Genomic DNA, 27,215 nt, shown 5'->3' on the forward strand with positions numbered 1-27,215 from the left:
GATGGACTAGTCCCAAACCTGTTGGTTCTGTCAGACTTTTACTACCTACTGTAATTATCAGCAACATAGGAGAAAAGTAATTTATGGCCCATTTTACTCCGGGAGAAGCATACTTCTTATGTGTATGTTATTACATGTACTAGTGACCTTAGCCCATTTAAAAATGGGCTAGTTCTGTCACTGCGCGAGCGCCCAGACACGCCCGCCGCTTCTGGTCACGTCCTCCCCTGCAAGTCTTCAGTGTCTTTGCGTCCCTGCACATGCGCAGTGCAAAACAGGACTGACACAGGGACAAAGCAGGACGCAGGGACACTTGCAAATGATTATATAGGATTTTACATTCTTACATTTTCGGCAATTGTGGTCTTCACATGTTTCTGTATTTCTGTTTCCAGGAGCTTTTTCCTTCCTGTTTCACTGGGATATGAATGTCAGCATTGTGATTGCCATCATCCCCCCCGCCTGCTTTGTTGCAGTCTGCTTTTTGGTGAAACCCAACACCCAGATCATTGTGGCGGCATTTCTCAGCGTGTTTTATGCCTTCCTGATGACTGCCACCTTCCTCAGCATTATTGGTCAGTATGTGATACATCAGAAACTGTTTGAAATTACAAACACTATAATAGCAAGCGACTTCATAAAAATTACCTAAACACAAAACTAAACAATGTACTTTTTGCTAGGAATCATGTGTCACTTAGAAGTATTACCTTTTTTGAAGGAAAGGTCAGAGCACAATAAAAAAAAAAAAAAATCCACTTACCTGGGGCCTCCTCCAGCCCCTTGCATCCATCCTGTGCCTTCGCCGCAGCTCTGGTGGCGAGTGAATCAGTGGTGATATGTTAAATATAAAAATGCAACATATACATTGATAGTGATCAATCCCTCAGAAAGCAATAGGGATGAGCGAGGACACCTAGGGCTCGATTCACAAAGCGATGCAAAGTGTTTGCACGCCAGTGAAAAGCCCCTTATCACGCCTAAACTCACTTTAGGCATGATAAGAAGCAACTCGCGCGAATTTTCCGCGCACAAAATTTTGAGTGCGCAACCGCGCACGCGCGCGCGCAGCATCCCCGCTTCGCGCGAAGCTCCCATTAAACCCTATGGGACTTTGCGCGCGCACGTACGCGCGTATGCGCGTACGCGCGGAAACTTCGCGCGAGTTAGAGCAAAAATCAGTGATAACTCAGTGGTGCAAAGGTTATCACGCCTAAAGTCTTTTAGGCGTGATAACTGGGTTATCACCGCTTTGTGAATCGAGGCCCTAATACTAATAATTGGCAAATGTCCCTGCGTCCCATGCTCGTGTGTCAGTGCTTTTGTCTCTGCGCATGTGCACGGAGGGACGCAGAGACACTGCCGAGAGCTGGGGGGGAATGACGTGTGGCAGTGGAGGACCTGCCCCAAAGGGGGCGGGCGGCGTGTGCAGATGGGTGCGCGCGCCACATGCGTGGGTGGCAAGCGCGAGCATGATCGGGCGGCTGGTGCGTGGGCGACCAACGGTGGGTGCACGCGTGGCATGCGTGCGCGCACACTAACTGGTGGTGACGGCATGAAGAGACTTAGAGCCCATTTTTAAACGGGCTTAAGTCAACTAGTAGTAACATAGTTTGGTTGAAAAAAAAAGATATCCTTCCATCAAGTTCAACTGAAGAAAGAAAGAAGAAAAAAAAAAAAACGCTGTCTGGAACCCGTACATATCCCAGGTGATCCAGCCAGGAGACGAAAAAATCTTACAATGCCTGGTCCAATTAATCTTCCCTACTATAGACAGCAGTCAGAGAATAAGTCCCTGGATCAAACTTCCCTGGAATAACCTAGTAATTATAGCCGTGGATGCCCTTCAATGCAAGGGAAGCATCCAAGCCATCTTTAAAGAGAGTCTGAAGTAAAATTTAAAAGAAAAAACAGATACTCACCTAAGGAGAGGGAAGGTTCTGGGTCCAGTAGAGCCTTCCCATTCTCCTACAGGTGTCTGTGTTCCCCCCACAGGATCCCCGTTAGCTAGTGGTGGACCGAAACTTCACAGATGTGAATCAGAATTCGCATTTACGCATCATAATTGTAATATGAAATTTCCAGGAAAATAATAATTAATTTCGTATGTAATAGTAATAATTCATAATTTTGTGTAATTTTTGCACAATTTTGCAAAATGTTGTGCCGACTTAAGCGGTTAATAGCAAAGCCCCCATACATGCTATTGCTACCAAAATTGCTGCATATGTTAAGGTGAATATTGGGTACAAGTCAAAACATAACTTTTCCAAAAGATATTGTAGTTTTTGAGAAAATCTCATTTTAAATATGCAAAGAAAAATGTTTTTTAAACTGTCATTCTTTTGTTTAAAAACTATTCTATCTTTGCAATTTTATTTTTACTTGTGCCAACTATTCTCCTTAACATATGTAGCAATTTTAGTAGCAATAGCATGTATGGGGGCTTTGCTATTCAAAAGTAGGCACAAAATTACGTGAAAATTACGTTTAATTTTATGCAAAATTATGAACTACTATACAAAATCAATTGAATTTACAAATCGTAATTCCGTATAAGCATAAATGAGAAAATGTAAGCATTACTGTCATTAGCAGTCCACACCCAATTTGGTCATGCATAGGAATGAGCAGAAATTACACCTATGCGTAGTGATGATCGTAATGAACAAATTACGATTTTGCTAAATGTTGCGTACATTTTTGCAATTACGCTTATACAGAATTACGATTTGCAAATTCAATTGATTTTGTGTAGTCATTCGTAATAAACATATGTAGCAAATTTGGTAGCAATAAATAAATTTGGTAGCAATAGCATGTATGGGGGCTTTGCTATTAACCTCTAAAATAAGCATGAAATTATGCAAAACTGGAAAAATTATGCAAAAAATAACGCAAAATTTTGAAATACTACTTTTATATACGAAATTAATTATGATTGTCTCTAATATTTTGCATTACGATTATGATGCGTTATTGCAAATTTCGATGTGAAATTTTGCACATGCGAAATTTCGACCCAACACTGCCTATGCGTAATTATGCAACGTAATTCACATTTATGCATCATAATCATAATGGGAACGTAATTAACTACTTAAGGACCTTGATGATTGAAATCTACGCCCTGTTTTGATGCTGATCTGGCTGCCAGGGCGTTAATTTTCAATCCACCAACGCCACACGTTCTCGTCGCTCCCGACGATCTCGCCACTGTCTCCCTGCCGCAGCTCACTTGCTCTGCCGTCTCTATAAGGGCAGAGCCTTGTTAGCTGGTCAGGAGCTGATTTTTTTATTGGCTCCTGACCCTGTCTATCAACATAATCAGCTCCCATTGGCTTACATTAACCACTTAAGGACCAGGCACATTTCTAATGATCGGTGCTGCGTGGGCTCTACAGCCCGCAGCACCGATGAGGATTACACCAGGGCGATCAGACTTCCCCCATTTTTTCCCCACTAGGGGGATGTCCTGCTGGGGGGGTCTGATCGCCGCCGGCCATTGGTGAGTAGCGGGGGGGGCTCCTCAAAGCCCCCCTCCGCAGCGATTTCCACACACATGTCACACACATGCGCAGAGAGTGCCCGGCAACGGGAGCGCGATCTAGGACGTGCTCCGCCGGGCCAGCGCAGACGTACTACTCCGGGTCATTGCGACCCGGAAGTAGTAAGAGCCACAGCGACATGACAGGTTGGGCAGCCGAACAGTTCGGCTGCAGTTCAACTAACAGTTCGCCCAACTCTAGTTATTTGTCTTGTCTACTTTTTCTCTTGTATTGAGCATAAATAGTACATTTTAGGCTAGCAATTTCAGGCCAGCTTCAGTTGGTATAGTGGTTAGTGTGCTTGTCCACCATACTGTGAGACCCAGGTTCAAATCCCAGCCAATGTGAGTTGGCTTTTATGCTACAAATCCTTAAAGGGAACCTAAACGGAGAAGGATATGGATTTTTCCTTTTAAAATAATACCAGTTGCCTGAATCGCCTGCTGATCCTGTGTCTCTAATACTTTTAGCCACAGCCCCTGAACAAGCATGCAGATCAGGTGCTCTGACTGAAGTCAGACTGGATTAGCTGCATGCTTGTTTCAGGGTGTGATTCAGCCACTATTGCAGTCACAAAGATCAGCTGGACTGCCAGGCAACTGGTATTGTTTACAGGAAACATCCATATCATTCACAGTTAAGGTTCCCTTTAAAGGAGAACTGTAGTGAAAGGTATATGGAGGCTACCATATTGATTTCCTTTTAAGCAATACCAGTTACCTGGCTATCCTGCAGATCCTCTGCCTCCAATACTTTTAGCCCTAGACCCTGAACAAGCATGCAGCAGATCTGGTGTTTGACATTTTTGTAAGATCTGACAAGATTAGCTGCATGCTTGTTTCTGGTGTGATTCACACTATAGTGGCTGGATAGTGTACTGGTTAAGGGCTCTGCCTTCGACATGGGAGACCAGGGTTTGAATCCTGGCTAGGTCAAGTACCTATTCAGTAAGGAGTTCAAGGCAAGACTCCCTAACACTGCAGGGTGGCCTCTTGAGTGCGTCCCTGTGGCTGCAGCTCTTAAGCGCTTTGAGTCCGACAGGAGAAAAGCACTATACAAATGTTTGGATTATTATTATTATTACTGCAGCCAAATAGATCAGCAGGGCTGCCAGGCAACTGGTATAGCTTAAAAGGAAATCAATATGGCAGCCTCCATATACCTCTCACTACAGTTCTCCTTTAAGCGACCTAATGGTTCTATTGCATTGAGCATAAATGTTAAATTTTAGGCTAACTTCACTTACTACTGTAGTGGTACAGTGCTTAGGGTGACGTGCCCACCACACAGTGATATCTAGGTTCGATTCCCAGCTATGGTATGATGTATACTGGTTTTTAAAATAGTATAATTCCCTGGAAGAAGAGAGGCCAATTAAAATCTCCCTAGCAGAGTGTGTAGCAGCTGTCCCATAACTAATTAGTGTAGGCAGACAACTGAGTCAAATGGTATAAAGGACCTAGCTTGAAAGGAGGGTGGGTGGGTTCTCTAGCACTGAAAGCAGTGTGTTTGACAGTGAAATGGAGGGTAAACATTTTGCTCAATACAGCATTATGGGGCGAATCGAACTTTCGCAAAAGTTCGCCTGATGCAGGCGAACGCGAACCCCCAAAGTTCGCCTGGAACCGTTCGGTCCATCTCTATTAGCTGGTCGTTAAGTGGTTAATAGGCAGGGTCAGGAGCTATTGAATACGGCTCCTGACCGGCTCACAGGAACTCTGCCATCATAGAGATGGCAGAGTGGGTGGCCCAGGTTTCCAGCGCGTGGCGGTGATGGCGATTGCAGCTGGTATGTGCGGCAATTCGTCGGTATTCGACGCTATTCCGCTGTTTCTTGTACCAGCGGGCTCTGGTCCTTAAGGGGGCAGAGACCGCTGGTACTTAAGTGGTTAATTTCATATGCAATTGTAAGCATTCTTAATTATGCATGAATTTACGCATAATTTACGTGTAATTTTTGCTGATTTTGCCGGTGAATAGCAAAGCCTGCATACATTGCTACATACTGTATGTTAAGGAGAATAGTGGGTACAAGTCAAAAAAATACTTTTTCAAAAAGTCCAGGGGCTCGATTCACAAAAGGGTGCAACTCAGTTAGCACGGCTAAAAGCTTTGGGCGTGCTAACTAGGGTGCTAAGCAGTTAGCACGTCCAAAGCTTTTGTTGATCGCGCGCAAAATTTAGTGCTGCGCGGTGCGAGCTAAAAGTCACATTAGGTGTGACTAAATCGTCATACCGGGTACCCCTAAAACGTCACAAATGGGTGCGCCAAAACGTAGCTTAGTGCTAACCTTTGCGCGCGCTAACTTAGGACGCAAAACTTTGCATGTCCTAAAGGGCTTTAGGCATGCTAAGGGGCTTTTAGACATGCTAACTAAGTTAGCACCCTTTTGTGAATCAAGGCCCTTGTAGTTTTTGAAAAAATAGATTTTATAAATACAAAGAAAAATGGTTTTTAAACTGTTATTTGTTTGAGTTTAAAAACCATTTTTCTTTGCTTTTTTAAAATTAAGTTTCTCAAAAACTACGAGTTTTTTTTTGAAAATTTAGCAATTTTGGTAGCAATAGCATGTATGGGGGCTTAGCTGTTCACCGCCAAAATCGGCACAAAATTAAGCGTAAATTAATGCGTAATTACGAATGCTTATAGAAAGTCAATTGAATTAACAATTCGTAATTGCGTATAGGCGTACATGCAAAAATGTGCGCAAAATTTTGCGTAATCATCTTTAGCTGATTACGATCATCACTGGTTGTGGACTGCTTTCTTTGGGGGTTAGTGATACTTTGGCAGTCTTTGGAAGCATTCGGGCTTCCAAAGACGGGTCACTCTGCACTGCGCAGGCGCGAGTCCCTTCTCTAACACACTTCTGTGTGCGCAGTACAGAGCCGCTGGACTTTGGAAGCTTGAGTGCTTTCGAAGACTGACAAAGTCTCCCACAGCGGGAGATTTCGTTGGTGAAGCCTGTGGGGGAACGAGGAGACCGGCAGGAGAAGAACGAGATGGCTCTACAGGACCCAGAGTCTTCCCTCTCCTTAGGTGAGTATTTGTTTTTTTCTTTTAGAATTTAATTTACTTTAAATGCAGATATAGAGTTTGCCACAAGTACTTCCTGAGGTAAGATATTCCAGATGTTATCTACTTTTACTGTGAAGGACCCCTTTGTAAACAGATCATTAATTTTTTCCTCCTCCATACGCAGATCATGTCCCCCTTGTCCATTGTACAACCCGAGGGACAGAAAGATCATCTGCCAAGCTTTTGTACTGCCCTCTGATGTATTTATCCACTTCAGGTCCAGAGCAATTTTCTCCTCCCATCCATTTGTTTTGCATGTTTATCGGGTCACCTCTCAGTCGCCTTTTTCCAAGCTAAATAACAGAATAAATAAAAGTGTTCTATACCATCCCTACAACCCGCCCCAAAATAGGCGTGCATGAAAACAAAAGATGTCACGAAAAAAGGGCCCGGCTGGATAATGAAATGGCACCGGTGGATAACGAAATTAATAATGATAAATATCATTATCAAGCGTGGTTAACAATAACAATAAATACAGTTTTAAAAACAGACGGAAGATAATAATGAAAAGATATTACCGTTAAAAATCGTTACCTAATTCAACAATGCAGCTTAACCGAACCCTACTCTCACACAGAACCCTCCCCTGGTGGTGCCTAAAACTAACCACCCCCCTGGAGATGCCTAACCCTAACCATCCCCCTGGAGGTGCCTAACCCTAACCATCCCCCCTGGTGGTGCCTAACCCTAACCATCCCCCCTGGTGGTGCCTAACCCTAACCACCCCCCAGGTGGTGCCTAACCCTAACCATCCCCCCTGGTGGTGCCTAACCCTAACCATCCCCCCTGGTGGTGCCTAACCCTAACCACCCCCCTGGTGGTGCCTAACCCTAACCATCCCCCCTGGTGGTGCCTAACCCTAACCATTCCCTCTGCAGAAACACCCTTTTACACATAGAAACAATAATATCTTTGATAGCGTAAAATCTGTACATACAAACAAAATAATATGACAAAAACTATAACATTGCAAGTTTCTAAAATTATAACATACTTCAAAAACTGTAATGTTGTTAACGATATTTATCAGGCGCCAGTTTTCTGTTGTTTTTTTTTTTTTGCCGTATTAATGATAATTGCCTCAGAGTCTACGGTGGCGCCCTTTTGGTCCACCCTCAGCCGGCACTCTTTTTCCTGCTACCCCCAAATAGTAACAGTAATAGTTGCATTCCCAGTAGATAAATAGAATAACGTGTTTTGTTTTGCTTTTTAGCTGATTTGGTGAAACAGGAAACCTTCGTGACACCAGAAGGAATATTTCTAATAGGATTAAGCCTCATCTATATCATGACAGCATTACTGCACCCACAAGAGTTTTTCTTGCTGATATATGGCCTGGTATACATTATCTGTGTCCCTAGTGGTTACCTTCTACTGACCATCTACTCTCTGGTGAATATGCATGTGGTCTCCTGGGGAACCCGGGAGAGTGCAACACCGAAGGATAATGTGAAGGGAAACAACCAAGGCAACCTGAAGCACCAGAAGTCTTGCAAGTGCCTGTGCTGGGACATTGACGTAATGGTGCATGATAACAAATGTGATAAGGAAGAGCACAGAACAGATATAGAACAGGAAGAAAAACAGCCTATGGATTCCTCAAGGTAACATCACTTCTATGGACAGGTTATTAAACTACAGAGAGTACTGTCATTTTAGATGAAGAATAGCAAGTTTATAATTTCAATATTTCTTCATTACTCTTGGGCCTCTTGCGGGTAGATTGGCCATCAGGAGACGTTGTTGACCTTTTTTTCCACTGCTATTGTAAACTCAGACAAGGTTATTAAACTTTATCCAAAATGCAAAAAAATAGGTTAATACTGTTAAAAATGTTAAAAAGGTACAATAGTGACATATAGTACAATGTAGAAACGTATTCAGGATACCCACTTTTTTAAATTATTATTTAGTATGTATATAGCGCCATCATCTTGTGTAACGCTGTACAGAGTATATTGTCACTTAACTGTCCCTCAGAGGGGTTCACAATCTAAACCCTCCCATAGTCATTAGAGTTGGGCCGAACCTCCGATTTTAGGTTCGCGAACTGGGTTCGCGAACTTCCGCGGAAGGTTCGGTTCACGTTAAAGTTCGCGAACCGCAATAGACTTCAATGGGGATGCGAACTTTGAAAAAAAAAAATTTATGCTGGCCATAAAAGTGATGGAAAAGATGTTTCAAGGGGTCTAACACCTGGAGGGGGGCATGGCGGAGTGGGATACACGCCAAAAGTCCCCGGGAAAAATCTGGATTTGACGCAAAGCAGCGTTTTAAGGGCAGAAATCATATTGAATGCTAAATGACAGGCCTAAAGTGCTTTAAAACATCTTGCATGTGTATACATCAATCAGGTAGTGTAATTAAGGTACTGCATCACACTGACACACCAAACTGTTCACTGAACAGAACAGGTATGCAGTGGCGGGTTCACTGAACAGAACAGGTATGCAGTGCCGGGTTCACTGAACAGAACAGGTATGCAGTGGCGGGTTCACTGAACAGAACAGGTATGCAGTGGCGGGTTCACTGAACAGAACAGGTATGCAGTGGCGAGTTCACTGAACAGAACAGGTATACAGTGGCGGGTTCACTGAACAGAACAGGTATGCAGTGGCGGGTTCACTGAACAGAACAGGTATACAGTGGCGGGTTCACTGAACAGAACAGGTATGCAGTGGCGGGTTCACTGAACAGAACAGGTATACAGTGGCGGGTTCACTGAACAGAACAGGTATGCAGTGGCGGGTTCACTGAACAGAACAGGTATACAGTGGCGGGTTCACTGAACAGAACAGGTATGCAGTGGCGGGTTCACTGAACAGTACAGGTATGCAGTGGCAGGTTCACTGAACAGGTATGCAGTGGTGGGTTCACAGTACAGGTATGCAGTGGTGGTTTCCCAGAACAGGTATGCAGTGGTGGGTTCACAGAACAGGTATGCAGTGGTGGGTTCACAGAACAGGTATGCAGTGGTGGGTTCACAGAACAGGTATGCAGTGGTGTGTTCACAGAACAGGTATGCAGTGGTGGGTTCACAGTACAGGTATGCAGTGGTGGGTTCACAGAACAGGTATGCAGTGGTGGGTTCACAGAACAGGTATGCAGTGGTGGGTTCACAGAACAGGTATGCAGTGGCTGGTTCACTGAACAGGTATGCTGTGGTGGGTTCACAGAACAGGTATGCAGTGGTGGGTTCACAGAACAGGTATGCAGTGGTGGGTTCACAGTACAGGTATGCAGTGGTGGGTTCACAGAACAGGTATGCAGTGGTGGGTTCACAGTACAGGTATGCAGTGGTGGGTTCACAGAACAGGTATGCAGTGGTGGGTTCACAGCACAGATATGCAGTGGTGGGCTCACAGAACAGGTATGCAGTGGTGGGTTCACAGAACAGGTATGCAGTGGTGGGTTCACAGTACAGGTATGCAATGGTGGGTTCACAGTACAGGTATGCAGTGGTGGGTTCACAGAACAGGTATGCAGTGGTGGGTTCACAGAACAGGTATGCAGTGGCGGGTTCACTGAACAGGTATGCAGTGGTGGGTTCACAGAACAGGTATGCAGTGGTGGGTTCACAGAACAGGTATGCAGCCAGGGACAAGCTAAGCCTAACTAATCTTTCCCTATGAGAGAGAGTGTGCAGCAGCTCACCCTACTCTCACTAATGCAGGCACACGAGTGACCGTAATGGCCGCCGCTGCCTGCCTTTTAGTAGGGCGGAGTGGCACCAGGGGCTAGTGTAGCCTAATTGGCTACACTGTGCCTGCTGACTGTGATGTAGAGGGTCAAAGTTGACCCTCCATGGTGCATTATGGGGCGAACCGAACTTCCGCAAAGGTTCGCCTGCGGGACGCGAACGCGAACCACGGAAGTTCGCATGGAACCGTTCACAGGCGAACCGTTCGGCCCAACTCTAATAGTCATATGTCTATATAATGTAGTGCATGTATTGTAGCCTACGGCAAATTTAGGTGGAAGCCAATTAACTTATTTGTATGCTTATGGGATGTGGGGGAAAACCGGAGTGCCTGGAGGAAACCCACACAGACATGGGGAGAACATACAAACTCCTTGCAGATAGTTCCTTGGCTGAAGTTCAAACCAGGGACCCAGCACTGCAAGGCAAGAGCCCCAACCACTATGCCGCTATGCTACCCTACTTTTATCCTGGTTTCAGCATCAGAGACACTTACCAGATCTATATATTGCTGTGTATTGGTCTGTAGCCCCACCCTACCACTGATGTCACAGCCTAGGTTGTTTAGATATGTGGAATTCTCCTCTAAGAGGATCCTTGGTGACCAGCGATTATTTTTACTGGCTTTGGAACTCTCAGCAACTAGCACACATTCCACAGAGATGCAACTGTCAGGACTAAAAATGTCCCCACCTGGGATAAATGTAAATCAGGGTGAGGAAAGATTTTACAATGGGCAAGCACTGACTAAATCGTTTGAAATAGAAAGTTATGTCAGATGTAACCTGAGAAAATTGAGGGTATGATATTGATTCCATAATTGTATTTGTATCTTTGCAGTGACGATTCTAAGAACTCAAAAGAAGAAGACATTTATACCTATGAGGAGTGTAAGTCCTACAAATCTATGTTTCAGTTTTTGTCCATTCATTAAGGAGGAATGATTAATTTATGTAAATGCAGCAAGTCAGTGGAATTCTATTAAATACATTTAAAAACAAAAAAAGTCACATAAATAAGAAACACATCAAAACAAAATGGCCTTGGTTCTGATATATTATCTGATGATAATAAATAATCAGAAAACTGCTCATGCTGACAACTAGAGAACTGTTCGCCGGTGGACATTTCCCAGCGAATATTGGTTGTTCGCGTTTGCATCTGTTCGCAAACATCTCATGTTCGACCCGCACCCTATACACTATAATGGGGCCAATAATTGACCCCTCATCCCAGAGTCAGCAGACACATGGAAGCCAATCAGCTATCCCTCCCACCTGGACCCCCCCCCCCCCCCAACTATCAGAAAGCCAGCACAGAAACTATTTTTCAGTCTGTGTTTGGCTTCTGAGCTAGGAAGTACAGGGAGAGTGTGCTGCTAAAAGGGAGAGCGTTAGGTAGGCCTGTGTTCTATGTCCTCAGTGCAGATTCTTGCTGCTACCATATTGTCCTGAACAGCTACTAGCCCTTCTTAGGGTTGGTACTTTGTTTTTCTTGCTATTGTATTGCTGTTCTGTGCATCCAGTGCACAACATGCTGTTGGAGACAGATCTGCTGGTCCTAGTAGTGCACTGACTATATCATCCAACCATCCTTTACCACCACTTACTGGCACCTAATATCCACTACTGCCCTGAATAAGGCCTCACTGGCAGGTCCTATATTTTGAGGGGATTGTTGCACATAGCATAAACCTGTCACCTGACCTGTGTGAGGTGACAATCAGTTCCTCCCTGGCAAAATGTATATATATGTGCTGCCATTCTTGCACTGTTAATGGCACAAGCCTCAAACCTGGCACAGATGGTCATTGGGTGACTGGGGTTCAAATTCAGAAAAGGGGATGGAGCCACATCCAATCAGATTTTTTTCATTTCAAAGCAAATTATTGAGGCCAAAGACCGCAAACCTCACAAACTAGGTCATTGAGTAATTGTGTGTTAGGGTTATAAAAAATGGGGCAGAGCCAACACCAGCCAAATACATGCCCGGGCAATGCCGGGCCATCAGCTAGTGAATAATATACTATACTTATTTTACTTCCTTCAGGTTGGATCACACAGCTACAGATGAAAATGAAATGCAGTTTTCTCAAACAAAAACAATTGATGTTGGTAAGTAAATATTAATTACATAAAAAAAATGGTTCAGGAATTAAAATAATTATTGGTAGAGATGGCCGACAAGCAGTATTCTGCAAAATCTGCTGTTCGCAATAACGAACATTTGGTGTGTTTGATTCGTCCCCTATACATCATCATTGAGCTAAACTTTGACCCTTTACCTCACAGTCAGACATATGGCAGCCAACCAGCTAGCACCCCTTCCGGGACCCCCCACACCCCTATCAAAAAACAGTTGCGGTGGTCATATTGGATTAATTATCTGCTGGCTGCTGACTGTTAGGCCTAGTGCACACCAGAGCGGTTCTGCTGCGGTTTGCGATCCGCTTGCTGAAGCAGATCCGCTAGGGTAATGTAGGCGTTTTGCAGAAACGCATACTCCCGGGCTGCTGCAGATTTTGTATTGCGGATGCGTTTCTGCCTCAATGTTAAGTATAGGAAAAACGCAAACCGCTCTGAAAAACGGCACTTCAGAGCGGTTTGCCAGGTGTTTTTTGTTACAGTAGCTGTTCAGTAACAGCTTTACTGTAACAACACATGAAATCTACTACACCAAAAACGCTTCACAAAACCGCAAAATGCTAGCTGAAACGCTACAGAAAAAGAAGAAAAAGCGTTTCAAAATCTGCTAGCATTTTGTGGATCTGCTAGTGGTTTTTAGTGTGCACCAGGCCTTAGTGAGAGCAGGGTCTGACTTGCTGCAGATAGGTAGGGAAAGCATTAGCTAGGCCTGTGTTCTTGTTCCTCACTTGCTGTAAAAGCACTTCAAACAGCCCTATTGAGGGCTCCTGTGGTTTTTTTTGTGTGTGACACTCCACAGCCCACTGACACCCAGGGCTGTGTGCCAAATACTGCTGTTGCTTCATTAAGTTACGGGCCCCGAACCACCTCAGTGCATTATTATTTCACTGTATTCTGATAGTACTATTGCATTTCTCTGTGTGTGACACTCCACAGCCCACTGACACTCAGAGCTGTGCATACTGTGATTCCTGCCCTTTAGGGATTACAACCCGACTTAGTGTCAACTCTGTAATTTTTGGTGGGACTTTTGGCAGGGATCCCCCTCTGGCATGCCACAGTCCAGGTGTCAGACCCCTTGAAACAACTTTTTCATCACTTTTGTGGCCAGAAACAGTCTTTGTAGGTTTTAAAATTTGCCTGCCCATTGAAGTCCATGGCGGTTCGCCAGATTCACCTGTTTGCAAACAGTTTTTGGAAGTTCGCATTCGCGAACAGAACATTCTATGTTTGCAACATTGAAGCTGGAACAGGGCTGCCTACTCTCCACTTCCAGAACTGTCACTTTTCTGCTGTCCTATTTCTGACTGAATTGGGTAGAATGGGTGTGAGGTAAGCCTGTTAATATGGGCGCCGCATAGGCCTCAATATAATTAAGGGTGATGGCGGCACCAAGGGAGGAACCTGGGTGCAGGAGAGCACTGTATTTCGTTACACCAGGAGGCGGGCAGATGCGGCAAAATCCCAAGTGGCTGTAGCCACTCAAAACAAATCCCCTCATGATAAAATTGTAAAAAGTAAGAATGGCAGCAAGGAGCTGGGAGCCACTGTAGAAAATAGCCACACAGACGCAGTTGAGAGCCACACTACTCCGCTCTGTAGCTGCTAAAAAAAATAATCCTTCCTTTCTGCATGCACAGCGGTTCTCTGCTCCTTCCCCCTGCAGCGGGTGCCAGGCACCCAATGTCCAACATAGCTGACTATTTGCTCCTGTACCATTCCTGCAGCAAGAGATAGTACAATATTGTTATATTTACCAATATTCTACTATCGGGATTTCCTAGTAGTAGTTGTAGTGGAGCACTTCCTCAAGAGTACTAATGATGTGCCTCGGTTGAACCAGCTGCACACTGGCTCACTTGTAGATTTGTAGAGATGAGACCGGCATCATCAGCGTAAATATAAGCTCTTTTATTGGCACAAGACAGCTATCATAACGACGTTTCAGGGCAACCGCCCCTTTATCAAGTTAAGATGCTCGCCATCCACGGTCTCATCTCTACAAAACTATCAGGATTTCCTCGCGCCCATTTTACCAGGTGCCACTTTTTTTTAATGTACTTATTGCAGACTCAAGAGTGGCTAATGTTTGAGGACACACTCCCTGCCTACAGCTGCCTGATAGGACCACAATAATAGGTTGGACACTCACTCAGAATAGGGTAGCTAATAGTAGACACATCTGCAACTCCCCAACGGCCCCAATAAAACTTCCCTTTTATTGAAGATCAAAGCAGGACAGACAAATATGGCTGATAGCTAGGCTATCAGTAAAGGCACAGCGCTGTCTGAAATGCGTCAGTTATTTTTTTCTGCCCTGCTTTATTGGAGCCATTGGAGAGTTGCGGATTTGTTTCTAATACTTGTATCAGTTACCTTAAGAGATGGTTCTTTCCAGCACCTCCATGTATGTTTTGGGTATAAGCAGGGTCAGCTACCCTGAAGAGGTGATAATAGTTCTGTGCACCTTCAGATAACAGGGCAAAAACCATATTCGCAGTAATTAAGCACAAAATCACCAAACATTTATACATACCTGGGACTTCTTTCAGCTTTCTTCAGACCCTTAGCTCACTCGCCATCCTCTTGGGCCATCTAGGTATTCTTCCAATTGCCCCCTATTGCCACATGCTGCACATTCTCTCCTCCCAGCCACACGTGCGTCTCCATTGTGCTCTCATTGCCAGGAGTGTTCTGCGCCGGTGCCTATAGAAGAAAAAATGAATAGAATAAGGGCCAATGTGCGTTTTCTTTTTTTGAAAATAATAAGAATAATTTCTTTGTAGGAGGAAGACCTTTTCTGGAAAGACTTGATAGAACAGTACCTTAAGCCCATCAGTATGGACAAAGAGGAACAAGATAAGACTGAAAAAGAGCTTAAGACTTTCAGGAACAAAGTATGTGATGTGTGCTCAGCATCTGCCTCCAATTTTTACTTTTCAGTTCAGGCAACGTTTGAAAGGCATTTTATAGACAAGTCTGAAAATATTACCTGGGAGACAACTCAGGAGAAAAAGTCAATTGCATATGGGCTCTGGTGTACTAAACCTGCCATTTCTGTACATGTCTGCCCATATCTATTATTTCACCAAACCAAGATTCATTGGAGCCTCCATTACCATGTGCAGCAGCTCAGTGGCTCAGATTACTCAGTACAGTAGAGTCTCATTTATCTGTCAAAGGTGGGGATTTCCTGATGCTGGATATGTGTTTGTGCCAGTTGCTTAAAATACGAGCAACTGGCATTAAAATTAACACTAACACTCCCCCCCACCACCATGACAGGAAGGTGGTGCGTAGCAGTGGCAATCACTTCTGAATCCTCTGAGGCAGAAGTTTGCTTCAGTCTTGTAGCTCTCAGCAGCTTTGCAGCACCCTCTGTACATGGCTTCGATGCACCGCGTGACCCAATGTGAAATACCAGGGAGCCATATGAGGATACCGCAAAGCTGCTGGAGGCTGAAATAGTGTGGAAAGCATTGATTAGTCACTTTTGCTGCACACTAGTCTGCAAAGTGTAACAGGAATGCTGCCATTGTCTCCCGCATGCTGGTAAGTTGAGACTGCTGCTGGATGCCCAGGGCGGCACCACAGGAGCAAGGGCACCAAAGCATCAGGCTAAACTTATGCAGCATTTGCAAGCACCATTTTAAAATGTGCTTTTGGTCTCGGTTAATGAACAACAGGAGGTTTTTAAAACGCCATACGCTGCTGCTGCCATGCATGTGTGTACCCCCACCCCTGCGGCCGGTTACCCATCGGGTCTCAAAGAATCCACATTTCTGTGGTTTTCCTCTTTTTGTAGGAAATCACCACATTCTCTGATTGGTGTAATACTGCCGATAATTTCCAATTTTCCAAATAAATTTTCATTCTGATTGAAATTTTCAACCACCCCCGATTCAGCACTGCACTCCCCATCCCACCCAAAAAAGTTTGGCAAGTGCTTGTCAGCTGCTTGCGCAGGAGCAGTTGCTGCTTGCCACTTGGCCCTGGCTGAAATAGCATGGCCCGATCGGGTCCGCTCTACTGCGCAGACGCCAGCCGCCTGTGCCAGCAAAATAGAGCTGACCCGATTGAGCTCGGCTATTTTTCCTTCCTCCCAGCAGAGGGAGGGGTCTAAGAAGGATGATGTGGAAGCTTCTTTAGGAGTCAGAGGCTTCCACCTCCCGAAGTGAACCCTTTAGGGAAGCCCTTTTTTCCTTACATAAGTCAGTAAAGTGTCACCACAGCGTTAGTACAAACAGCACTAAAACACATAGGATCTTCCAATTCTATCTACCTTATTGAAAATCTAATTTTAATTCTCATGGATTTGAATCTTTACATTGCTTGCCTCCTTGTAGTGACACAGTTTTCTTTGCCAAACAGATGACCTTTCTGTTCTTTATGATCAATATGCTGTGGATTGTGGCAACATTCTTCTTGCAAATCATTGGATCCTCTGTCAGAATTGCAATACCCAAGTTATATGCAAACGGCACCGTTTCACCGACGGAGAAGCTGTACGTGGATCCCACTGGCTTGATGTTCTTACTGACTTTTGCCATACTACTGCTGCTGCAGTTCGGAGCTCTTCTGTACCACAGGTGGGAAAAGGGACCACTTTACATTCCTAAAACAAAGAAAGTCATAGTGCGTTGCTCACCTTACCTGCTTCACTCAGGGCTGAAATTACTAATGTTCTCTACGGTTGTAGGATACTAGAGAGCTTATCTTCACCATTACTCAACTGAGCTTTAATCCCTAATGTTCAGTTGAGTAATGGTGAAGATAAGCTCTCTAGTATCCTACAACAATAGAGAACATTAGTAATTTCAGCCCTGAGTGAAGCAGGTCGGAAATGCCAATGTTTGTTTTCAATGAAATTCTAATTTCTACCAGTGCCGATTCCAAGTAATTGTTTTTGGTAATTCTTTTTTACATTCATTGGTTGGCCAAATACTTCCCAGTTGACTCTGCATTCTCTGATTGGTCCAATCCTTCCGAGTTCTGTGATTGGGCTAAAATTATCAAGTTGCCCTAAGTAACGTGGTATTTTTGCAGAAATCCCATTTCTGATTGGAAATGTCGATTTCCAATCATAAATGCACAAGTTTAATTTCCACAGAATCTGAATGAGCATCCTGTCATAGTTTATACAATTTATTTTGGCAAAATTCTTCTATTTCCTGCCACATTCACACCCCTCAAGAGAAGAAATGGGAGGATGATGGGAGGGAGCAAGTACGCCCCTTCCTGTCTGAAAATTTGTCTTTAGCATGGAGTCAGATTTTTCAAGGAGTGATTATGGGTACCAGGGGCAATGAGGAGAGGAATGGACAATGCAGGTGTGTAGATCAAATGTAAACATAACTCTATGCACACCTTAGGTAGCACAAATACATATGTAGTTTAAATGACACTTGAAGTAAGAGGGACGTGGAGGCTGCCATATTTATTCCCTTTTGCACAATGTACATTGCCTGACAGCCCTGCTAATCTTCTTCCTCCATAGGTCCTGAACAAGCATGCAGATCAGATGTTTGACTGAATTAGCTGCATGCTGGTTTGAAGTGTATGATTCAGACACTACTGAAAGATCAGCAGGGCTGCCAGGCAACTGGTATTGTTCAACCACTACAGGACAAGGCACCATTTTAACCATTTTAGCCCGTGGGGATTTTTCACCTTATGCATCAGAGCAATTTTCACTTCCCATTCATTCGCTAATAACTTTATCGCTATTTATCACAATTTATTGATCTATATCTTGTTTTTTTCTGCCACTAATTCTTTGGGTGGTACATTTTGCTAAAAATTATTTTTTTTATAAATGCATTTTAACAGGATTAATAAGAAAAAAATGGAAAAAAATCATGATTTCTCAGTTTTCGGCCATTATAGCTTTAAAATAACCCACGCTACCATAATTAAAACCTATGTAGTTTATTTGCCCGTTTGTCTCGGTTATGACACCATTTAAATTTTGTCCCTATCACAATGTATGGCACCAATATTTTATTTGGAAATAAAGGTGCATTTTTCCCGTTTTGCGTCTATCACTATTTACAAGCTTATAATTTAAAAAATGTTCGTAGTATACCCCCTTTAAATGCATATTTAAAAATTTCAGACCCTTAGGTAACTATTTATGTCTTTTTTTTTTTAATTGTAATTTTTTTCCCATTAAAATGTTTTTTGGGTAATATTTTGGTGTGATAAACAGTTCACTTTTAATGTTATTATATGTGTAAATTGTAATGTAAAAAATATGTAGATGTAGTTTTACTATTTGGCCACAAGATGGCCACCTTGAGTTTTTTTCCTCTCCTCGTGCTTCTCACTAAGCGGAAGCACGAGGGGGATGCAGAAATGTTTCCGTTAAGAAAGACTGAAGTCTCTTGTAAGAGCGCTTCGGTTTTTCTGCGCAGGACACGGATCGGTGATCGGGAACCATGTTCCTATTCACTGATCCCAGGGCTACCGGGGCACACCAAGGGGGCACGGGGGCGCGGCCACGATCATGCGTGGGAGTGTGCCGAAGCGCCGCACCGCAGCAGAGCAGCCGCCCGGACGTGAGCTTCACGTCCGGGCGGCAGAAATAGTTAAAATGTGCTATTGGTTTTGGTTAATGAACAACGAGAGGTTTTTAATACACCATCCGCTGCTGCTGCCATGCATGCGTGCACCCCCCCCACCCCCTGCGGTTACCCATTGGGTCTCGAAGAACCCAGAAAGGGAAGAAATGTTCCCTGAACCAATAAAAGTGTCTGTAATGGAAAAGCATGGCTTCAATAAGAAGCCAATGATTTTTCCTGCACCAAAATTTCTGTGTGCTTGCTCATAGCACATAGACTGGTAAGCGTGAGGACATCTAGTGATTTAAAAAATATATTAAAAAAAATAAAAATACACATTTTACACTAAATTCACACCTATCACACCTATGTACATTAAAGCAGTAGGATTAGACATACTATGCCAGGGAAAAAAAACACATATATAAGTAGATAAATACTTGATCTACTTACATAACACATGTATTGTACTGTCCACTTTCAGTGAATTTTATATAGTAAATAAAGATAATTCTGTTCGTGGTGGGGGCCATGTCTTTTGCCCACAGCTGAGGCTTAATACTGTTGTCATTCTTACCTTAACTTTTTTTTTCTTTTCTCCTCCAATCCCTGAGTCACCTCAGCCTTGCTTGTAAACACAAGTGAGCAGTGGATCAGGTTTCAGATAAGCAGCTAGAAAGGGAAATAAAGGAAAGAGGAGGAATGTATTATAGTTAAAAAGAACCCCCAGCATGCAACTGTTTGGCACTGACTACTAAAGGGCCAGTGCTCCTTAAAAGGAAACATCCAAGCTGTAAAAAAAAACTCCACTTACCTGGGGCTTCCTCCAGCCCCTGCCAGTCCTTCTGTGCCCTCGCCACAGCTCCTCCACGCCGTGGAGCGCACATGAAGCCAACCAGGAAGCCGACCTGGTGAGGTCAGCTTCTTCAGTGCAGGACACTGGGAGTGAGAGGAGCTGCGGCAAAGGCACAGAACGACTGCCAAGGGCTGGAGGAAGCCCCAGGTAAGTGGAGGTTTTTTTTTTTTTTTGTTTTTTTTTTTTACAGCTTGGACCTTCCCTTTAAGTATGTGATAACTCCAAATCATCACAGCAGAAAACATTTTGAAAGTTTTAAATGCAGGATTAGCATCTTTATCACTTAATACACTCAGACCAGTTGCTGTTGAAATTTGATTTTTATGGTGACACTCCCGCTTTAAATAAAAAAACAAACAAATAAAAACCAACCCCATAGTAACCAAGATACAATGCTTGCATGAAAAAAACAAGACAGCTATTACTGTTAATTTTGCCTATAAGGGCTTGTAATTAGTGATTGTGTAAGGCTTGGTGGTGTATTCTCCACAGTCAGCATGCAACGCATGAGCTGACGTGGAGGAGGTACACACACTAGCACAAAGAAACAGGCTATCCCTAGTATAGTGGAGGGGAGGACTGACTCCAATAGGCGATTGTGGCGCACAGAGCCGGTGCAGATCTGACAGCCACAAACAATGCTTTCGTTATAACGTCTCAGCGCAAAGTAGCGCTGAGCGCATAAACCAGAACTGAGGAGATCAGGACAGGTAGACAGAATGAACGCTTGCTAGCTAGCGGCTACTTAGCGACAGCAAGCGTCCAAAACCAGACAGACTGGAATGAGGCAGCCAATGCGTTGCGGCGATGGCGTGCCTCACAAAGACAGGACAGGATAGTCAGGAAATAGCAGGATCGAAATAGATGAACGTAACACAGATAAATATACAATAAGTATGTTTTCCTAGCGTATTACAATTACAGCTATCAATGAAACTATTTGTAACGTCTGACTAACATATGTATATATCGGCAATGAACCGATATATGACATAAGCAGGAACGCTGACTAGGACTGGAGTAATACAGGGAACAGGACTCAGAAGGATTCGCTATCTCTTCGCAGAGATGAACGCAATCCACAAACAGTAACAGAACAGGATTCAGAAGGATTCGTTATCTCTTCGCAGAGATGAACGCAATCCACAAACAGTAACAGAACAGGATTCAGAAGGATTCGTTATCTCTTCGCAGAGATGAACGCAATCCACAAACAGGACCAGGAACAGGATAACTAGCTCAGCACGGGTGCTCACGGTACGCGCAAACTACCAAAACGTGCTGGAAAACTGACTAACTGAACACAGGAAATAAACAGTTCGTGTACGTATATATCAGCGACACTGATGTATCAACGTAACACGAATACAAGGAAAATAATAAACGTGCTGGTATGCATATATATTGGCAATGAACCAATATATGATGCAAAACCAGCAAAGTATCTTTAGAACAAGAAACACGATCGGGGGCTGAAGCGACAGCAAGACGGGCTTAAACTGAAGCTTTGAAAACCCAAGGAAACCCTGCAGGAAGCAGATCTTTATACTGAGGTCATCCAATGGGAGCAGACATGCAGATTCCCACACAGGTGAATGATAATCAGTCACAAGCTGACAGCAGGGAAAGACAGACAAAGCTATGCAGTTTGCATGGAAATAGATCAGAACTGCCTGAGCTGCAGCACTACTACTTCCAGCAACAGCTGCTGCAGCAGCGATCATCACAGATTGACACAAAACGGAAACAAAACGAAACAAAATATTGGTGCCATACATTGTACTAGGGAAATATTTTACATGTTGTTGTAATAAGCGGTACAAATGGGCAAATAAAATGTGTGGCTTTTATCCACAGTACCATGTTTAATTATAAAACTATATTGGCTGAAAACTGAGAAATAATGAATTTGTTTAATTTTTTTTCTTATTATTCCCATTAAAATGCATTTTGAATAAAATAATTCTTATCAAAAGTACTACGTAAAGAAAGCCTAATTTGTGATGAAAAAAACAAGGTATAGCTCATTTAATTGTCATAAGTACTAATAAAGTCTTCGGTGAATGAGGAGCGTTGACAGGTGAAAATTGCTCTTGTCCATTAGGTAAAAACCCTTGGGGGTGAAGTGGTTTAAAGGAATTAAATATGGCAGTCTTTATACTCCTCTCCTTTAAAGCCTCTGGGAGATGGTCAGCGTTAATATTTAGAAGATGCAAATTAAATGTTACATGTATGCTAATACGGGAGATCTGAAATTAGACAAAGCAAGTGTAAAGGTGCCCATACATTAAGGGGGCCATACACTAGCCGACCAACCAACCAATCGACCATCCAATTTGATTATTATAATCAAATTGGATGAAAATGTGTCTCTTGGTCGAATCTGCCCATATTCATTCTAATGTATGGGCACCTTAAGAATGAATAAGGGCAGATTTGACCAAGAGACAAATTTATCTCTAATCGAATCTGATTAGAGATAAATTTGTCTCTAGTTGAATCTGCCCATGCACTACAGGCCGATTCCCGTCTGATTTAAGCATGAAATCTTTAGGGAATGGGCTGAGCACGCCGCCTGCGCCCCGCCGCTGCCCCCAAAATGTATAAATGTATGTAATGTGTGCATTTATACATTACCTGTCCTGTAGCAGCTCACCGGGTCCATCCGGCCATCTCGCCGGTAAGCCGCATACACGCTAGCGGTGCCTAGCGTCTGCCGTCAGACGCCATGCGCCTTTGTGATGTCAGACATAGCGCCGCCGGCGTGTATGCGGAACCCGGAGATGGACGGTAACCGCGTGGAGGCTGACACCAGACAGGGAATGTATAAATGCACTACACTACATACATTTATACATTGTGGCGGCAGCGGTGGGGGTTTTGGCGTCTCGTCGCTCGTTCGCAATTTGGCCGCTGTACCGCTGCACACCCGACCAACCAACTTCAGCCCGAAATTTTCCAGCATGCGCAATCGACCGTGCGGCCAATTTCTGTCCCAAAATTGGTCGCTTTGTCGGTCGGGCATGCACTTGGCAGCACCAATTTTCATCCAATTCGATTATACTGGATGGTCGATTGGTTGGTTGGTCGGCTAGTGTATGGCCCCCCTTAACAGTTGATGACTCTGGCTGATCCAATTCCACACATTTGCATAAAATTAACATAAAATTTGCATTAAATCAACATAAATGTCGTCTTTTTGACTCTCTCTGATAAGAAAATTTGCTAAGTAACAGTATATTTGGTGATGAATACAGAACAAATAAAGGGAGAAGTCTAACTAAACAACGTAAAGTGGAAATAAGACTAGTAAAGGTATCACCTGTTATTGGAAACGATTGGTTATTGTATCGCCTGTTATAGTAATCTCAATGATTTTTTTTTCTTTCATATCCTGCAGAATTTACAGCGCTATACATTTTATTGCCTACAAGGAGACACAATGAGGCAACATAAATCAGGTAATAGCAAACATTATATCTGCCTTTACAGCAGGGATGTCAAACTCAATCATGTAAGGGCCGAAATCTAAAACCTAGTCTAATGCTAAGTACACACAATACAATTTTCTGGCAGATTTATCTACCAGATCCATTGTTTCCAACATGTCCGATCTGAATTTCCATAAAAGTGAATGGAAATCGATTGGAAAATCAATCAAAATTGATGGACATGTTGGAAAAAATCGATCTGGCTGGTAAATAATATGCCAGAAAATTGTATTGTGTGTACCTAGCATAAGTTGCTGGCTATTATGGTTATTGAACAGTTTAAACTAAAGTGGCATTACTTAAAGTGAAACTTAAAGGGATACTGTAGGGGGGTCGGGGGAAAATGAGCTGAACTTACCCGGGGCTTCTAATGGTCCCCCGCAGACATCCTGTGCCCGCGCAGCCGCTCACCGATGCTCCGGCCCCGCCTCCGGTTCACTTCTGGAATTTCTGACTTTAAAGTCAGAAAACCACTGCGCCTGCGTTGCCGTGTCCTCGATCCCGCTGATGTCATCAAGAGCGCACAGCGCAGGCCCCGGGTAAGTTCAACTCATTTTCCCCCGACCCCTTTACAGTATCCCTTTAAGTCAAAGCTAAAAAATGAGATTTACTCACCTGGGCCTTCCCTCAGCCCCCAGCAGCCGATCGATGCCCTCGCAGCTCCGCTCCGATGTCCCAGGACCTGCCGGCGAGCACTTCCGGTTTGGCCGTCACCGGCCGACAGGCATGGGAACGCGAGTGATTGTTCGCGTTCCCAGCCTGTATATCGCCCCCTATGCTGCTATTGCGACCATCCCCCCAGTGGCGCCTAACCCTAACTCCTCCCCTCCCCAGTGGTGCCTAAACCTTAAACTCCCCCTCCGCAGCAGAGCCAAAATTTGCATACAGTCAGGTGAACTGGTGCAGGGTCTTCATTGCAGCCCTGAATCAACCTTACGTGCCCCGCGCAGTATAACATTACTGCTACGGCGGCACCTAGTTTCAGTGCGCCATGTGCCAAAATCACCTGCTTCACTAACAAACATTTCCTATGGATATGAAGAGAGGTGTGTAGCCACATATATATATATATATATATATATATATATATATATATATATATATGTACTGTTTGTGTGAAGCCTGGGTTTTTATAGGTTGGAACATTGTCCTGAATGAAAGAGTTGCAACAATCAATACAGACCAAATCAACACAATTGCAGCTTAATTAGCTCATGAACAGTATTTGCAATTCATTGCTATGCTATTGTCAGGCAACCTTTGCTATATTAGGGCCTGAGCACACTAAATCGCTTCTGTTCATCTTTCAGCAACACGTCATCAATAATACAGATGCTGAAAAGTGGACAGAATCAGGCACAATTGTGTTGGTGTAAATCAGTAGTGCCCATTTAGGTGTTACGGAACTCACTAGAGCACTTTTTTGAGCGTTTACAGAGCGCTTTAAATCGCTAGCGAATTCCCCTAAACACGCTGTCAATGTAAATAAATGTAACAAATTCCACAGTAGCGACTGTGATTAGCAAAATCGCAATCTCAGGACATGCAGCATTTTGGGAGCGTTTGCACTTCATTGTAAAGTATATAAGTGACGGCAAATCACTCACGAATCGCAACATATAGCGATTTGTGTGTGATTTTTAAATTAATGCAAACTGTAAAAAAAAATTATAATAATTTGCTAGGACCAATCAGAGTTAAAATCTCTAATCGCAAGCTATCATAATCGCTGGCAAAAAGCGTATACGTTTTAAAATCGCTAACAAAATCGCTGGAAACCGCTCATGAAATCACTTACAAAACGCTACTTAAAGAGACTCTGAAGCGGCATTAAAGATTGCTTTTTAACTTATAATCAACGTGGGCATATCTGCCCCTGCTAAAACGCCGCTATACCGCGGCTGAAGGAGGGGTCTTTACCCCCCAAATCCCCTCCGTTGTTTCCGGGCAGCGCTTCCTGTTGAGGCAGGGCTAATGGCCGCAGCCCTGCCTCTCAGTGCGTCTATCAGCGCTGATTGCCGCCTCTCCCCCGCCCCTCACAGTCTTCCTTCACTGAGAGGGGCGGGGAGAGGCGGAGATCCGCCGCTGATAGACGCGCATGGAGGCAGAGCTACAGCCTCCATGAGCAGCAAAATCTACGACCAAATTGGTCATGGATTTTGCAGGGGGGGATTTGGGGGGTAAAGACCCCTCGTTCAGCCACAAGATAGCGGCGCTTTAGCAGGGGTAAACATGCCCATGTTGATTATAAGTTAAAAAGCAATTTTTAATTGACTTCAGAGTCAACTAGCAGATTTATATAAGAATTAAATAAAGCACACACACAGTATGCTAAGAAAAAAATATTGGTGCCCCTTCATGCAGCTGCCTAGTTTGTCTATGCCTAAAAAATGGCCCTGATTATAATCACATAAATATTATAAAAGAGTGGCCATGTCTGTATGTTCCATTCACAAGCAGTGTAGAATTACACCATTATTTTGATTTTATTCCTTTTCAAATGAAACATTTTTTCATGATTTCTCTCCCCCTCCCAGTTATACAGATGACCAGACGTAAAGCACCAGAGAGCTGCACTAAGTGTGTTCAACTTATGATCAGAGGAGAGGAGGAATACACAGAAACCACAGATAAATCATGACTGTGCACAGCTCATTCTCTCCAGTCTCCACACACTGGGCTTCATTCACTAAACCGTGATATGTCAAATAGCACACCTTATCGAAGATATCACACCTTGGGCTCGATTCACTAAAGTGTGCTAACACTAATCACGACAGTGATAAATCTCTTTGCACGTGATATCATGTGCTAAGTATCATTATCACATGCTGAGTATAATTATCACATGAAGTCACTGCAGATCACGCGAACGGAATGTAGATCATGAATTATTAGTGTATACAATACATAAAGCGGCGCGCGTTAAACTTTGTGCGCGCCGTATTACATTAACTCACATGTTAATGTAAGCACCATTGCTGATTTCATAACCAAACTCTATCTTCTGATCGTATGAAACGCCGTAGTTTTCAATGGCAAAGTTTAACGCGCGTCGCTTTATGTACTGTATACAGTAAAAATTCATGATCTACATTCCGTTCACATGATCTGCAGTGACTTTACGTGATAATGATACTTAGCACGTGCAAAGCCTTTACACGCGTGTTTGCATGAGCAAGTTATCACGCTTTAGTGAATTGAGCCCCTTATCAAAGATATCACACCTTATCAAAGTCAACACGCCTAATCAAAGTTAATATGCCTTATCAGAGTAGCATAGCAAGCGCTACGAACCTGCAGGGGCCCATTGCAGGACGAGTGCCATTGCCAATTAGCAGGCATAAGTTCGTAGCGCTCACTATGCTACTCTGATAAGGCATGTTAACTTTGATAAGGTGTGCTAATTGTCATATCACGGTTTAGTGAATCAAGCCCACTGTATGTTATGTGATGCAGAATGTTATCTGAGGACCAAGGGGCAAAATGACGATATCACTGAAATGCACTGAATAAAATGCCACCAGTCTTTATGTGCAACATGAGAACAAGGAATGATGTTACAGCAGACTGTTTTTGTTTGACTGCACTGATGTTTCCTTATTTATTTTAAAGCGGACCTCAACCAAATTTTACGGGTTAATTGTGCCTAATACATAAAGCCAAATGAGAGGGTTTTTTTCCATGGTTTATACCTACACATTAGTGTCTCTAAATTTCCTCCTCCTTTGGCTATCATTCATAAAGCATTCCCGCATGCGGAAATGCGTAATACCGCTGACTTTACCGAGCACTGAGCAAGTGTTGTATTCATAAAGCCTCTTTCCGCATGAGG

General features: G+C 43.6%; 1 protein-coding gene across 1 annotated transcript in view; it reads left to right on the forward strand.

Annotated features, from left to right (window-relative positions):
• LOC137526043 (chitin synthase chs-2-like) overlaps nt 1-26,125 on the forward strand; it is a 125,598-nt gene extending 99,473 nt beyond the window's left edge. The window contains exons 10-17 of the mRNA XM_068247255.1: nt 396-575; nt 7,843-8,233; nt 11,170-11,219; nt 12,379-12,443; nt 15,260-15,370; nt 16,845-17,062; nt 23,290-23,350; nt 25,918-26,125. Of these exons, the coding sequence (XP_068103356.1) occupies nt 396-575; nt 7,843-8,233; nt 11,170-11,219; nt 12,379-12,443; nt 15,260-15,370; nt 16,845-17,062; nt 23,290-23,335 (1,061 nt within the window). The 3' untranslated portion in view covers nt 23,336-23,350; nt 25,918-26,125. The remainder of the gene's footprint in view (nt 1-395; nt 576-7,842; nt 8,234-11,169; nt 11,220-12,378; nt 12,444-15,259; nt 15,371-16,844; nt 17,063-23,289; nt 23,351-25,917) is intronic.
• Nucleotides 26,126-27,215: the final 1,090 nt, after the last annotated feature.

The sequence above is a fragment of the Hyperolius riggenbachi genome, chromosome 7 (genome assembly GCF_040937935.1).
Source record: "Hyperolius riggenbachi isolate aHypRig1 chromosome 7, aHypRig1.pri, whole genome shotgun sequence".
NCBI lineage: Eukaryota > Metazoa > Chordata > Amphibia > Anura > Hyperoliidae > Hyperolius > Hyperolius riggenbachi.